General features: G+C 39.4%; 1 protein-coding gene across 6 annotated transcripts in view; it reads right to left on the bottom strand.

Moving 5' to 3' along the window:
• The window catches only part of LOC136041231 (nucleolar complex protein 2-like), a 43603-nt gene that overhangs the window by 18160 nt on the left and 10894 nt on the right, over positions 1–14549 (bottom strand). Inside the window, exons 1-2 of one of the 6 annotated variants that reach the window (XM_065725831.1) lie at positions 9868–9939; positions 3729–3783 (exon numbers count right to left, since the gene is read on the bottom strand). The exons of 4 other annotated variants lie outside the window; for them this stretch is intronic. Coding sequence is in view for 1 of the 2 variants with exons in the window: in XM_065725823.1 (XP_065581895.1) it covers positions 9822–9829 (8 nt within the window). In the remaining variant the exon portion in view is untranslated. Of the gene's footprint in view, positions 1–3728; positions 3784–9821; positions 9845–9867; positions 9940–14549 lie in introns of those variants that run through there. One more of the 6 variants, XM_065725823.1, reaches the window with a different exon arrangement.

The following is a 14549-nucleotide window of genomic DNA, read 5'->3' as shown; positions in this document are numbered from 1 at the left end:
ACCATTCATTTTGTATAAGCTGCACTGATGTTTCAGGACAAATGCACCAACTTATTGGAGTATGGTCCCTGAAACTGAGAGGCTACACAGATAGAAGTTTGCTGTTTTAAAACAAATGACTTTCTTCAAATTCAAGCTCGAGAGCATTATGGCCCAAGTAGGGTAAACACTGTTGCTTTGCAATAAACGTGGTATAAATATTGTTGCATGTACAAATATACTTTACTGTTGCATGATCTACTGTTTGGTTTTCCCTAAAAAGAGTACTAGAGTTATAGTAGCAATAGGAAAATTGACTGAGTGAATGGCTCAACTTAATCGAAGTAGCACTAATAGTCGGGATTGTGAAAACAGTGAAGATGTAAAGAGCAGGATAGCCAAGCATAGGGTGTTTTTGTAGCTAGAAAAAATTCAAAGGAATAGGACTGTAAGACTTAGGATTATGGTTAGCATAGAAGAAGCCACGGTAGTGGTTCTGGTTAAGCATACTTCTGAAATGTAGATGCTTTAAGAAGTAGATTAAGATTTGCTAGATGTATTCCACAGCAAGTATCTAAGAATATTTTTAGGTACTTGTTTGAAGGATCATATGCAAAACAACAGGCTTTATGAAAAGTTTAGTCTTACTCCACTTTCTAGCTGAAGTGCTGATTAGGGAAGGGGGCCATTGACCCCCTCTCCCTAAATTTTAAAGCACTTTTTTGTATATTTTTTTTTAATGAAAAAGAGTGAATGGCTCAACTTAATCTAAGTAGCACTAATAGTCGGAATTGTGAAAACAGTGAAGATGTAAAGAGCAGGATAGCCAAGCATAGGGTGTTTTTGTAGCTAGAAAAATTTCAAAGGAATAGGACTGTAAGACTTAGGATTATGGTTAGCATAGAAGAAGCCACGGTAGTGGTTCTGGTTAAGCATACTTCTGAAATTTAGATGCTTTAAGAAGTAGATTAAGATTTGCTAGATGCATTCCACAGCAAGTATCTAAGGATATTTTTAGGTACTTGTTTGAAGGATCATATGTAAAACAACAGGCTTTATGAAAAGTTTAGTCTTACTCCCCTTTCTAGCTGAAGTGCTGATTAAGGAAGGGGGCCATTGACCCCCTCTACCTAGATCTTAAAGCACTTTTTTGTATTTTTTTTTAATGAAAAAGAAATCCTTACCCCCCTTACACTTATGTGAATAAGTAGCCTTTCTTTCTAGGCTACAATAAAGGGAAGGTTAAAATGGCTTGGTCATAGTGAATGATTGGTTGATAAAGATCATGGTTTTGGCAATCCAGTTATGGCCCAAAAGAGTAGGACTTCCTCCAACGGACTGGGATGAAGTCCCAACTAAAAATTGAAATAAAATAGGAGAAGTGGAAAGGGCTAAAGCTCTAGCACAGTAATAGTAGTATTCCTCACAGATATTTTTGAACTCGGCCATCAATTAGCTGGCTATGGGACCTCAAAAAATATAATTTCACAACACTGGACAATACTGAACAATCATAGTTTTCAGTAAGTTTCATGCATCCCACTTTTCTCTGAAATTTGACTTAGAATTGAGCCCCATCATTAGTTAATGGAAGTGTAACTGGCTCAATAGAAGTATTCAAAGAAAGGATTAGCACTCTGCAAAAGAAAAAATACAACTGAACTTAACATATCTGGTACAGGAATGTCAAAAGTCAATATATTCAGAAAGCTAATAGAAGCCTCTAAATGATGTTTTAGGTTTTTTTTAGCATAATTATATATGTTCTAAACATAACTTATGGTGGAAGGGATTTTGCAGAAAAAAGTTAATCAGTTAATTTTTGTTTATGAAAAAACTAACCAGTTACTATAATTTTTCCAAATTTTTTGGGATAGTGTTGGAGTTAATCTTCCTTTAACCTTTGCTAATTTGCTAAATCTCTTAGGTTTGGGCTATACACTTTAATCTCACCCCTTCCTTTTGTCAACCTCTATGTTATCACCAATCATTATTTTCTTTATTACTATTGTTTTTTTTTCTGGTCCTTTGATTTGGTAGCCCCTGCAGTAGATCCTCTTTGATTATTTACTAATTCTGAATAATGTTTCCTATACAGCTCTTCTAAATTTACTGGAGACAAAACAGTAATGATACCCATGCTAAAATGCAATTTTCTTCTTTTTTTCGAGATGGGAAACTTTAAACCCTTACTTAAGGCTTTAAGACCATAATAAACCGATTTTCTATCTTAGAATCTGCATTCTTTGGCACTATCTGGGCCAAAAATGACGTTTTGTTGCGCAAAAGTACCTTTCCATTTGTTAAAATGGAACTGTATTTCACTGAAAGCAAGGTTTGATTTAAAACTAATATTCATTCCCTTAAAATTTGCCACTCCTTAAGAGTAACTGAAAGTCTTTGCATCCTGCTATGTAGGCCCACAAGTTAAGGGTTAGGCCTCCAACAGCTGGTAAAAACTGGTAGTAAGCTGGTAAAAGCTAGTGCAGCTTCTCATTTCTGGCTACATGTGCGGCATGAATGCAACCAACAAAAATTATTTTTGTGAATGAGCTGTAAATCTTCACAAAATAATAGTTCACAAACAAGCTACAAAGCCAAATCTGATGTGGAAGCTTAAATCTATGGCTATGGAAAGACTAGGACATAGTGCTAGTGATGTAAACAAGGCAGACTGGGTTGTCTATTTTGATAATGAATTCTTGCCACCTGATAAGAGTTAAAAATGAACAGACTAGTAGCAAGCCTGGTTAACTCATATCAAGGAGCCTTATCGTCTTATTATATCTAGTGCTATGATTACACATTGCTAAAAAAAAAAAGTTTGAAAAAAATAACCATCTGTTGGTGTTGATCAAATTTGTAGGTTAAACACATAATGTATTTTCACCCTCTTTGGTGCAGCATCTTGCCATCACATACTGGATTAGTCTGATCCATGGTTTTTCTTCCAAAATACTATGCTTAGGTGCAATTACCCTTCTTCTGAAGAAGGGTAAGCAAAATGATCTATCTTCTTACACACCAATCACTGTCTTTTTTATTTTGCAAGCTATTTAAAAAAGCTAATTGTTTTAGACATCAAAGCCATGTAAAAAGTGCCATTCCATCATTTTGGATTCTAATTTGGTTGAGGCTGTGCTAGGCAGCAGCAAACATCCTGTTTAATGCTCTTTACTGTAAAAAATGCCTTGCTATCAAATAATATGATTTGCAAGAGGCCTTTCATGCAGGCATTCATTCTCAGATTATATTAGCACTCAAAGAGATTGGAATAAATCATGTAGTTACTAGATCTTTGGGTGATATGTACAGTAGACTCAAAATAAGGGTTAGACTGTGTGATAAATTAAGTTGAGAGTTTTTGGGAGTAAAGGAAGGAATTAAAACAGGGAGCTATTATATCTCCAGAACTACTCAATCATTGCATTTCTTCTTCACAGTCCAAAGTGGCTTCTAGTTGCATATTTAGGGGTATTGATGCGTCTCTAGTTTGGTTTGGAGACCACCATCTTAGCTTGTCTAGAACTTTACTCTCTTTATAATTGCAGTTCAAGATATTGGTAAAGAATATGATGAAGTTGGTTTGAATTTTTACACATCAAGATATGAAATCTTTTTATTTAACTGGAAAATGTGGCTGCATAGATTTGAACCCTGGATATATATGTATTAAACTGTGAGATAAAACTGTTTTTTGCATTTTCCCTTGTCTTGTGTTACCCTACTTGTTGATTTAAGGGACCTACCTCAGTGCTGTGATTGATATATTTAGACTTTTGGGCAATTCATTTTATTTTCAATGTTGTTGTTGTTGTTGATTCCAACGTTTTTGGAGCATGAATCAGCTCCGTCACGTACGTATCAATCTTGTCCAGACAATGTGTATGGAGAATTTTTAAGAAACGATGACTACTTTCAGATTAGCGAATCACTTAGAATCGTTATTTGCAGATTCTTTATTGGTGGCAAACCATTTTTTCCACTAGTATAGCCACCTACGTCAGACCACCCTAATTAATTCTATAGTATTTACAGCCGTAAATTACAATTTACATTAAATTTCGTGGGAAACACATTAAACTTATACAATATATTGAATACATTAATAAACATTTGACTTGATACAACATGACCCAAGACTGTTAAAGCACATCGAATAAACTTGAAGTTCTAATAAAACAACCCAGTGCAGAAACAGACACCCTACGAGCCCACGGAGGGGCGGATGAATGACCCACCACCGCACGGAAAGTAAAGGCACCAAAGAGCTTTAGAACTTTTCTTTTTAATATTTCACGCTGGATATAATACTTTTTACACGACATTATAACATGGCGGACATCTTCATATACATTACATACAATGCAATTTGGGGAGTCAACCAAATTCCATTTAAAGAGAACAGAATTCACTTTAGCATGGCCAGATCTGATTCGAAATATTGTTGTGGCAATTTTCCTCTCACTGTGAATTAGGTCCAATGGAGGAGGCTTAAAATCATATAGATCCAAGATTGTATTAGTGGACTTTCTTGTGAAATCAGCTTTCTCATCAATTGCGGATTTGGCCTCATAACCCTGAATATATTCACTCAGGGACAAGTTTACATCCAACAATTCACCATTTCTGCAAGCCCATTTTGCCATTTTGTCAGCTGACTCGTTCCCAGGAATACCTGCATGTGCTGGGACCCATGTAAGTTGTAGATCATAACCATGTATTAGAAGGTCATCAACTATTTTTTCAATTTGTGCAGCAGTTTCTTTGGCATCATTTCGTTTCATAGCTAAGTAATTTAATACAGATAGAGAATCAGAACAAATCAAAAAGCTACCAACTATACCGTTTGACTTAATATAAAGAAGTGCTTGATAAATAGCAATCATTTCTGCAGAAAAAACAGTAAGCTTGTCAGGTAGCTTAAATCCGCAAGAAGTTCCAGTTGACGGGACTACAAAAGCGCAGCCTACACCCATTTCCGACTTAGATCCGTCAGTATATATGTGAGTAAAGTCAGTCCATTGCAGAGTCAGCCTATACCACTCTAATTTTAAAATTATTGTTCCTGAATCATTAATTCTATTATCTAGAGCTAAATTAATTACATTACCTATTCCGTTGAAGCGTGAGGAAAGGTCATCTATATTTGGGGTTGGAACTAGGCCTGGAAGGCCAGCATTACTCATCAGACAAGAATATTTATAGACTGTAGGGGAAAACCTTGGTCTAAACTGGAGATCTTGATTCCATGTAGCAATGCATTCTTTATAAACAATATGATTTGTTGATCCCATTTTTTTTAGAAAGTAACGGGCTTGAAGATTATTTCTTCTCCTCTGAAGTGATGTGACGCCAAGCTCACAGTAGAGGGCTGGGGTGGGGGTGGTTTTTAAGCAGCCTAGAGCTCGTCGGAGAACTTGATTAAAAGCTGAATCAAGTTTCTGGAGGTTGTGCTTAGTTGCTTCCCTATAGAACATGCTACCATAGTCCAGTTTGCTGGTGATTGTTGCTCCAATTAGTTTTGAAACACAAGAATATGGGGCTCCTCTTTTAGAGAGGCAGATTGCATTGAGAAAGTTTGCCCTACTTCTCAGGTTACCAACAAGATAGTCGATGTGGTTAGTCCATAGCAACTTTGAATCCAGTAAGACTCCTAGATAGCAAAATTTCTCTGCATGTTGGATGTCCACTCCTGCTAAAGACACAATGGGGGGTTGAACATTTGTTCGATTTTTCCTTGAGAAAAGAACACTTACTGACTTCTCTGTTGAAAATGACATGTAGTTTTCCATTGTCCAATTTTCTAAGTAATACAGGGCTTTTTGGACTGAAGCCTTAAGGCATCCCCTATCTCGAGAGGAGGCAGCTACTGCAATGTCATCAGCATATAAGTATAGTTTACAACCCAGTATCGTATCTAAGTTTATATCGTGACAATATACTAAAAACAATAAAGGACTTAGTACCCCTCCTTGGGGGAGACCCACATTATTTGGAGCACTAAAAAAGCCAGACGAATGATTTTCTAAAGTTATTTCTATTTTCCTCTCAGTCAAGAAATTACCAATCCATTCCACGATTTGAGGGCTAATATTTAGCTTCTTTAGTTTTGCCATTAGAGTAGGGATATTCACTCTGTCAAATGCTGAAGTCATATCAAGGAAAACAGCTAGGGTTTCTTTTCCTAGGCGGAATCCCTGTTTTATTTGATTTTCAAGCCTCACAAGACAGTCTATTGTACTGCGTTGGGGCAGAAAGCCTAGTTGTTCTGGCTGAACTACTTTCTCAATTTCTGGTAGAACTTTCTTTTTTATCAGTCTCTCCATTAGCTTGCAGAGGCATGAAGTCAAGGCAATTGGGCGATATGATTTTGGGGATGTAGGGTCCTTTTGGGGTTTCAGGATTGGTATTATTGCAGCTTTTTTCCAAAGCGATGGGACATAACCTTCCTTGATGGACCTATTAAACAAAGTTAAGACAGAAGCCTTAAGCAGGGGGGACATGTTGGACAGCATCTCATTGTGAATCCTGTCTGGGCCCATAGCCCCTGGTTTTAATTTTTTAATAATCATATCAATATCCTGTTCTACAAGTTCAATATCATTCTTAGGGAAGACCTGTGTAGGTTGCATAGTGGGTCGGTTTTGAGTAGAAAGTTGTGGAGGAATGTTTGCAATTAGATACTCTTTCAGAAGTTTTATTTTCTCGGGTGTTGTGGCGGCAGTGGTTCCGTTGTGTATCATGATGCCAGATATTGGGGAAGACCTTTGTCCAGTGTAGACTTTCCAGTTCCTCCACAACTCTTTGATTGATGTAGTCTTCGTAAACTTTGTCTCAATTAGAGTCTTCCATCCATTCTTGATTTCTTGGGGAACAATTTTCCTAAAGATGGCTTGTTTTGCATTCATTTCAATTTTGTTTGTAACTGTAGGATTTCTTCTAAACTTGTTTCTAGCCGTGTTTCGTTCCTTATAAGCTTTTTGGCATGCAGCATTCCACCCTGGTGTGGAGTTTCTAGATTTTCTTTTAAGTTTTATATACCCAAATACCCTTTCACTAGCATTCACCATAACTTGAGTTAACTTCTCATTAAGCTCCTCAACAGAGGTAGGTAGTTCAACATCCGTCAGATCCGAGTCTACCTCTCTCTGCCATTCAGGCCAGGACTCCTTGCGGAACTTCCAACTCACCGACTTCATTAACTGAAGTCTATAAGCAGAAAAATTAAGCACTGACATTACTGGGAAATGATCAGAGTCAAAGGGTGACGGTATAACAACCTCAAAGTCAACTGAAAGGTCTAAAGAAGCAATTGTTAAATCTATAGTAGAAGTCTTCCCATTTAAGGGGTTTAGCCTAGTACCTAGATCTATTGGAGTGATAAGACAAACCATATTTTGAGGATCAGTAATAAAATCTGCCAGTAAATTAGAATTATGATTTGGAGAAGATGTTGAGTCCCACATTGGGTTATGAAGGTTGAAGTCACCAGCAATTATTTTCCTCTCTTTACATTTCTGAAAAGCATCTTTGAACTGCTTAAAATCAAAGTCAGTTGCAGTCCTGTTATAATAGTTGATAACGGATATCCAGTTATCCGTTCCATCCTCTTTGACAGATATAATCCCAATTTCATTTTTTCCTGGGGTAAAATCATCTACTATTTTAAACGGGATATTATCCTTAACTAAAGTCATAAGTCCTCCCCCTGGTCCTGTCTTCCTATCCCATCTAGCCATGCTATAGCCTTTAAAATTTGGGGAAGTTTTCTGTTCATTCAATAAAGTTTCCTGAATTAGTACAATATCTGGCTTACTCCTCACTAGAAGGTTTTTCAATTCTACTACCTTTGATTTTCCCATTCCCCTAATGTTTAGTTGGATTACCCTTGTAGTCATTCTTTGATTTTTTGTTTATGAACACGCTTATTTAATGTCTTTTTCTCTGGAGAGGACAAAATTTTCTTTGGAACAAAGTTATCTTCATCCATACCATCCTCTGAGTCTGTTTCATTTCCAGAAACAAAGGATTCAGATTTCTTCAGTGAAGACAGGATCTTCTGTACCTCTGACTTCGAGCTTTTGCTTAACTTTACACTGGAAGCAATCAGTGAGCACAATGATGACACTACTGTGGTTAGTTGGTCTATTTTTTCTCTCAGTAAGACAACTTCCTTGTTAATTGGTTCCTGTATTTTTGCTTCTGGTGGGATTGAAGGGTGAACAAGGACTGGAAAATTTTCAAAGTTTAAAGCTGGTGGTGGTGTGTGCAGAGTCTTCCCTTTGGTGTCAGTGAAAGCTTGAACTGCATCTTTGAATGATATACCTTTTGTGACTGACGTTTTCAGAATTGCAGCTCTAAACTTGTAATCCTGGCACTCTTTACTGAGGGCAGTGTACTGTCCATTACAGTTTGCACATCTTACTTTTTGTTCATTTCTGTTTTTGTTTAACTCAGGGCAAGCTGTCATGGCGTGATTATCTCCACAAATACCACAAGTATCTTTACCCCAACAGTTTAGAGAGTTATGGCCAAATTTCTGGCACTTGAAACATCTCAACGGTTTTGGTATGAACTGTTTCACCACAGTGAGGGCACTCCATATAGGAATTATTGCAGGAAAATCCATTTCTTGAGAGAAGTCAACATGTATAGTGTAGCTAGTGTATGGTTTACCATCTCTAGATGTGGGATGAGGGTTTAGTACAGTTGCCTTTGTAACCTGTTCTACTTGCTGAATCTCCTTACAGAGTTCTTCAGGAGTAGCTAAGTCCCTGGGAACGTATAGTACTCCTTTTCTGCTTGAGTATAGCATATTTGCTGGCTTCATTTCAAATTTGATCACTATATTATTCAATGTGAGATCCCTTATGCCTAAGATCTTATTAGCTATGTCTAGATTTTTTGGAACAACTTCAAGAGAGCCTCTAGGACCTATTCGTGGGAGTATTTTCCCATAATCATTTCCTAGAGCTACAGCCAATCTACGCCCTAGATATCCAGCAGAAGTCTTTGATAGAGGGACTAGCATACCCTTGTCATTAGTGTCAGTAATTTTTGTCATATCATGACCTTTAGCCAACAAATTTGGTACAGTGGGTCCACCTCTAACTCCCCCACAACCTCCACCCTTCCCAGGACTACCAGGAACCATTACGTCTTTCACGTGACAAGCTTACTTTGCAGAGAAAAAAAAAAAAAAAAAAAAAAAAAAAAAAAAAAAAAAAAAAAAAAAAAAAGTGAATGCACAAATACGATTAAACAGACCTCAATAAAGTAAAAAGAGAGGCAAAAATACAAGCAAATAAGGGCACTATATACAACACATACATACAAGTAAGCAATATTTCATATGGCACAAGATCTCAAGGAGATAAAAGAGCCTAAAAGGTGGTCTGAACATCAACCATACAGTCCCTTCACTGATTTGCATTTACCAAAATTCAATAAACACTTTTTCACCTTCACATTAATTTGTTATTTTTGTTTTTTCAACCATCAAAATCTTCAGGTATTACTATTTTCTACAACTTGAATTGTTGCCAAGCAGCACTTGAATTGTTGCCAAGCAGCGTTTTAACAGCACTTAAATTGATTATTTTGAACTTGTATCACTAATCCCAAGTTGAATAATTGCAGTTTAACCACAAAATGTTTTATTCAACCATGTTCTTATAGGCTACCAATTCCAATAGACTAGAGAACTTTATTATGACTTTTATATTCCTGTGTAATTCTTAAATTACTTTCTTCTGTTTCTTTCAATATCTTTATGAACATTTAAAATTAACACCAAATAAGCGCCATTTTAGCTTCTCTATAAATAATTATTTCCTTACACAGACATTCTCAAACATTTCCAATCAAAACATCTTTATTTTCAATTCTCCAGGGAATTTCGTATCTTCCCGTTCTTCATTATTTACCTACACATGTTGCCGGTCTATGCGAAGTATCTGTTTTTTTTATAGAGCCACAGATTACGTTTGCTGAATCGTTTATCTTCTGCATTTGGGGAAACCTGTGCAGAAGAGAGCGATAACAAACACGAAGAGCCGTATTGGTACCGGCGGGATATCCATCCTTAAACTGCTGGGGATAGGCGATTTGAGTATCCGCGCTTCCCACAGGTCCCCCAAGTTCTGACCATAAATATAAGACCCTAAATTAGACAATAGAATAAGTGACAGTGAATGGAAACGCACTCCTGGTGTGAATAGAAAAAGTAATGCCGCCAAAACAGAAACGTCCAAGGCAAAGCCCTAAGAAAAATGTTGATAAGTGTGTAACCTGCAGTGCAAATTTGGATGAGAGTTCATCAGCACTAAACTGTGATGACTGTGAAAATTGGGTCTGTGCAGCTTGCCTAAAATTGACTGACTCTGAATATGACCTACTTAGCAAAATGGTGGAGAAAATCAGTCTTAAGTGGGTGTGCCCAGCATGCAAAGTGAGTCCCCAGAACACTTCACATCAAGGTGCTTCAGCTGCCGAGATCACATCTATTGTGGGCAATGCACTAACCACGCTACAACTAAGTATAAATCAGTCTATTCCACAGTCGGCGGAGAGTCTGAGAACTGAGCTAACGACCATCCATGAAAAAGTTAATGTGGTCGAATCGTCTCTTGCGAGCAAATGTAGCGCTGATGACGCCAGACGAATTGCGCGGGGTGAAGTCTCTTCTCTGCAGTTCAACTTTAAACAGTCATTAGAGTCGGATGTTCGTCGTATTGTTCGTGCCGAAAAAGACAGAGAATAGAAAAATAATGTCATCGCTTATGGTATACAACCCTCCCAGGATGACAGCAGAGCTATTCTTTCGATTTTAGATAATGATTTTGGTATAAAATGCGACTTGGTGACCAACGTGCGAAGACTCCTGCCTCGCACCAGAGAGGGATCCACGGTGCAGCCATCGGGTGGCCGCCCACCACCAGTCATATTCACGGTTAGTTCCTTTGCACTAAAAAAGCAAATTCTTCAGAAATCCTTCGAGAAGAAAGGTGAAATACAATTCAGAAACGACATGTCAAGGGAAGACCGCGCCTGCCATAAAATGCTTGTAGAAGAGCTTAGAGCCAGAACTGCCGCAGGGGAGATAAACCTAGCCATTCGTGACTTTCAAATTGTGTCAAAAACGGACCAAGCCAAAGGGAAGTACCCCCATCCCAGTCGGCGCCCACGCACCACTAAATCTGCATAATAGGGGACCTGTATATAGCATTGTAAATAAAGTGTCTAGTTATAGTGAGCATAGTTTAGAACTAAGTGATAGTGTCAAAGACCTACGGCACAGTTCCTGTGTATTCTTGCACGACGATGGGTTATCCTCGACTGCAACGGATGCATCCTTGATATCCTTAACCGGCAGTTCCAGTATCACGTCTCTAGACTCTCAGTCGGATGCTACCCCTTTTGAGCCGATTAAAGAGGATCAGCTGGGACCAGGTACAAAAAGCAGTCACCAAGTAAGTCCTGATTTTTCTATTCTCATATCTAACGTTGATCAACTAACAAATAAATTACAGGAGCTTAGGAGTCTCATGTATCAAAAAGACTATGACCTGGTCTTATTAACAGAAGTGTGTCCTAAGAATTCAAGAACAAGGCTAGAAGATTCTCATATTAATATGCCTGGTTACCGAGTCGTCTCCAACCTTTCTCGTACAGGATGCAAACGCGGTGTTCTGGCTCCGATCAAAAATACCTATGCAGTACGTGAGCTAAGCATCGAGGCAAATTCAGCCTCCATCGAATCTGTATGGTTTGACCTTACTGATGAAGACCAGCGCCGACGCCCTCTCAGAGTCGGTTGTATTTATCGAAGCCCGTCCTCACCCTCAGCCATTGAGACTGAGAACACTCTCTCGTTAATGTTCCGCCTAGCCATTGAAAACTTTAAAGGCGAATTTATTGTCGCAGGTGACTTCAATTTCCCAGAACTGATCTGGAAAGATGGGTACCCTTACAACCCTACGTCCAATAGCCCGATTAACGCTAGACCATTCATTGAGACTGTACACGACCTTTCTGCCTACCAACTAATTGACCAACCAACTCGGTTTCGCCCTTCCCAACAACCCACGATATTAGATCTGGTGTTTGTAAATAGAATCAAAGCGATTCAGAAGGTAAATTATCTCCCACCAGTTGGGAAAAGCGACCATCTTGCCATAGAAATTATCACCTCTAGACGTCCAGTGAAAAGTAAATACAAAAGAAAGGACTACATGGATTACGAGGCGATTAGAAAGGAGCTAAGACTTATCGACTGGGATGAACTACTTCAGGGCGATGTCGACGACCAGTGGGAGAAATTCCTGACAGCTGTCACCGAGATTCAGAGTAGAAACACGACAGAAAGGCTGGTTCCTGTACCGAAGACATTACCGTATATGACCCCTAGCATTAAAAGACAAAGAAATCGCAAATTGCGCCACTGGAAAAAAAGAGATAAGCCTGGTCACTATGAAAAGTACGTTCAAGCTCGGAACAGACTACGAAACTTAACTAAACAACTATACCAAAATTTTGAGCTTGGACTTGCCAATGAATGCAAGAGTAGCCCAAAAAAGTTTTGGAATTACGTCTCTAGTAAAGACCACGCTAGGCGCTGTGTTAAACGCCTCACTACTGATGATGGAGGAGAAGTGACTGACACCCAGAAACTAGCAAACTTACTAAACAACCAGTTCGCTTCCGTCTTCACAACAGAACCAGATAGTGAGTCTCCACCCCCTCCTAAATACGTCATACCGTCTCCCATGAGTACAGTTGTTATCACTGTACCTATGGTGGAAAAGAGGCTAAAAAACCTCGATGCCAACAAATCAGCCGGCCCCGACGGAATCCACCCGAGGTTGCTCAAAGAAACAGCCACCGAGATTTCCCCCGCTTTGTGCCATTTATTTCAGTTTTCTCTCGATTGCAGAGTTGTTCCCTCACAAAGGAAGACTGCTTATGTTATACCCATATTCAAAAAGGGTGACCGGTCTAAAGCTGAAAACTACAGACCTATAAGCCTTACGTCTGCTGTCGCTAAGGTTTTAGAGAGAATTGTCAACGACGCAGTTCTCAAGCACCTAGTTTCCAACAGCATTATCTCGGACAAACAACATGGTTTTCTTCCCAGGAAGTCAGTCAAAACCAACCTACTCGAAACTTATGAGATAATTACTCAGCTTCTTGACAGAGGATTTCCTGTCGACCTAATTCTACTAGACATTGCCAAAGCCTTCGACAAAGTCCCCCATAGTCGTTTGCGCTCCAAACTTACAGCCGTGGGCATTGATAAAAAACTAGTCGACTGGCTAATGGACTTCCTTGGTGGCAGAACGCAAAAGGTTCGGCTCTTTACCACGGACGGAGAAAAGATCTATTCAACACCTTGCCAAGTTCTGAGCGGCGTCACTCAAGGAACTGTGCTCGGACCGACCTTATTCCTCATCTATATCAATGACCTGGTAGCTGAAACAAAAAACCACTTGACTCTTTACGCCGACGACTCCAAGCTATTTGGTACCGCGGACAACATTAGCCTACAAGCCGATCTCAACCAAATTCAAGCATGGGCAGATAAATGGCTTCTGTCCTTCAACATCTCAAAGTGCGTCACTCTTCATTAAACGTCATCGACAGTCTTGATTCCTACTTCTAGTAGTGGTAGAGACCTGGGAGTCCTGTTGGATGACAGCTTAAAATTCCACAAGCACACCGCCCAAGCAGTTTCGAAAGCAAATGCAAATTTGGGACTCCTGAAAAGAACCATCAGTAGTCGATCCTCCATAGTTTTTCTGAAATTATATAAAGCTCTGGTCAGGCCAATCCTAGATTTCGGAACATGTCTTGCTGGTCCTTTTTACAAGAGTGACATCCAGCTTGTTGAGGGAGTCCAGAGGAGAGCCACCAAATGCATCGACAGTTTACGCAGTCAGCCCTACTGCAGAAGATTACAATCTGTTAACCTCTCAACACTCGTTTTTCGGCGTAGGCGTAACGACATGCTGCTCACCTACGGGTACCTCCAGCAAGCGGATCAGAAGCTGTTCACTTTCTCCCCCCACCAAAAGCAAACACGAGGACTTTCCAAAAAGCTGTTCAAATCCAGCGTTAACACCAAAGTCCGACTAGATTTTTTCAGCCAGCGAGTGGTGAACGATTGGAACCAACTAAGCCAAGAGACAGTCCCGGCAACCTCGCCCGAGGAATTCAAAAAGAGGCTCGACGGGGAATGGGGGGCCAAACCATGGAGATTCCGGTGGGAAAACCCCTCCCAGCCCTCACTACCATAACAGTCGTGGAACACAATAGTGAGTTAGCTTGGAGGATGATGCGGCTTGTCATACCCAACCATCTCACACACTCTATCCGAAGTTGCTGTTGTGCGGCGGTGCCAACTCTAAATCGCTGGAGAATGGTCCTTGAACCATACCTACCATGTGATCACCGTTACCGAGTGGGCTTAAATTGCATCTCTCCAGCACTCTCTAGTCCCTATGGTTTGTCACTTGACCTTAGCACAGCAACCAGATCTATCGCCATCATCAATTACGGAGCATCACAGT

This window comes from Artemia franciscana, chromosome 2 (genome assembly GCF_032884065.1).
Source record: "Artemia franciscana chromosome 2, ASM3288406v1, whole genome shotgun sequence".
In the NCBI taxonomy this organism is placed as follows: domain Eukaryota; kingdom Metazoa; phylum Arthropoda; class Branchiopoda; order Anostraca; family Artemiidae; genus Artemia; species Artemia franciscana.
Note: the sequence above shows the minus strand (reverse complement) of the source record. Positions and strands in the feature narration are given on the sequence as shown.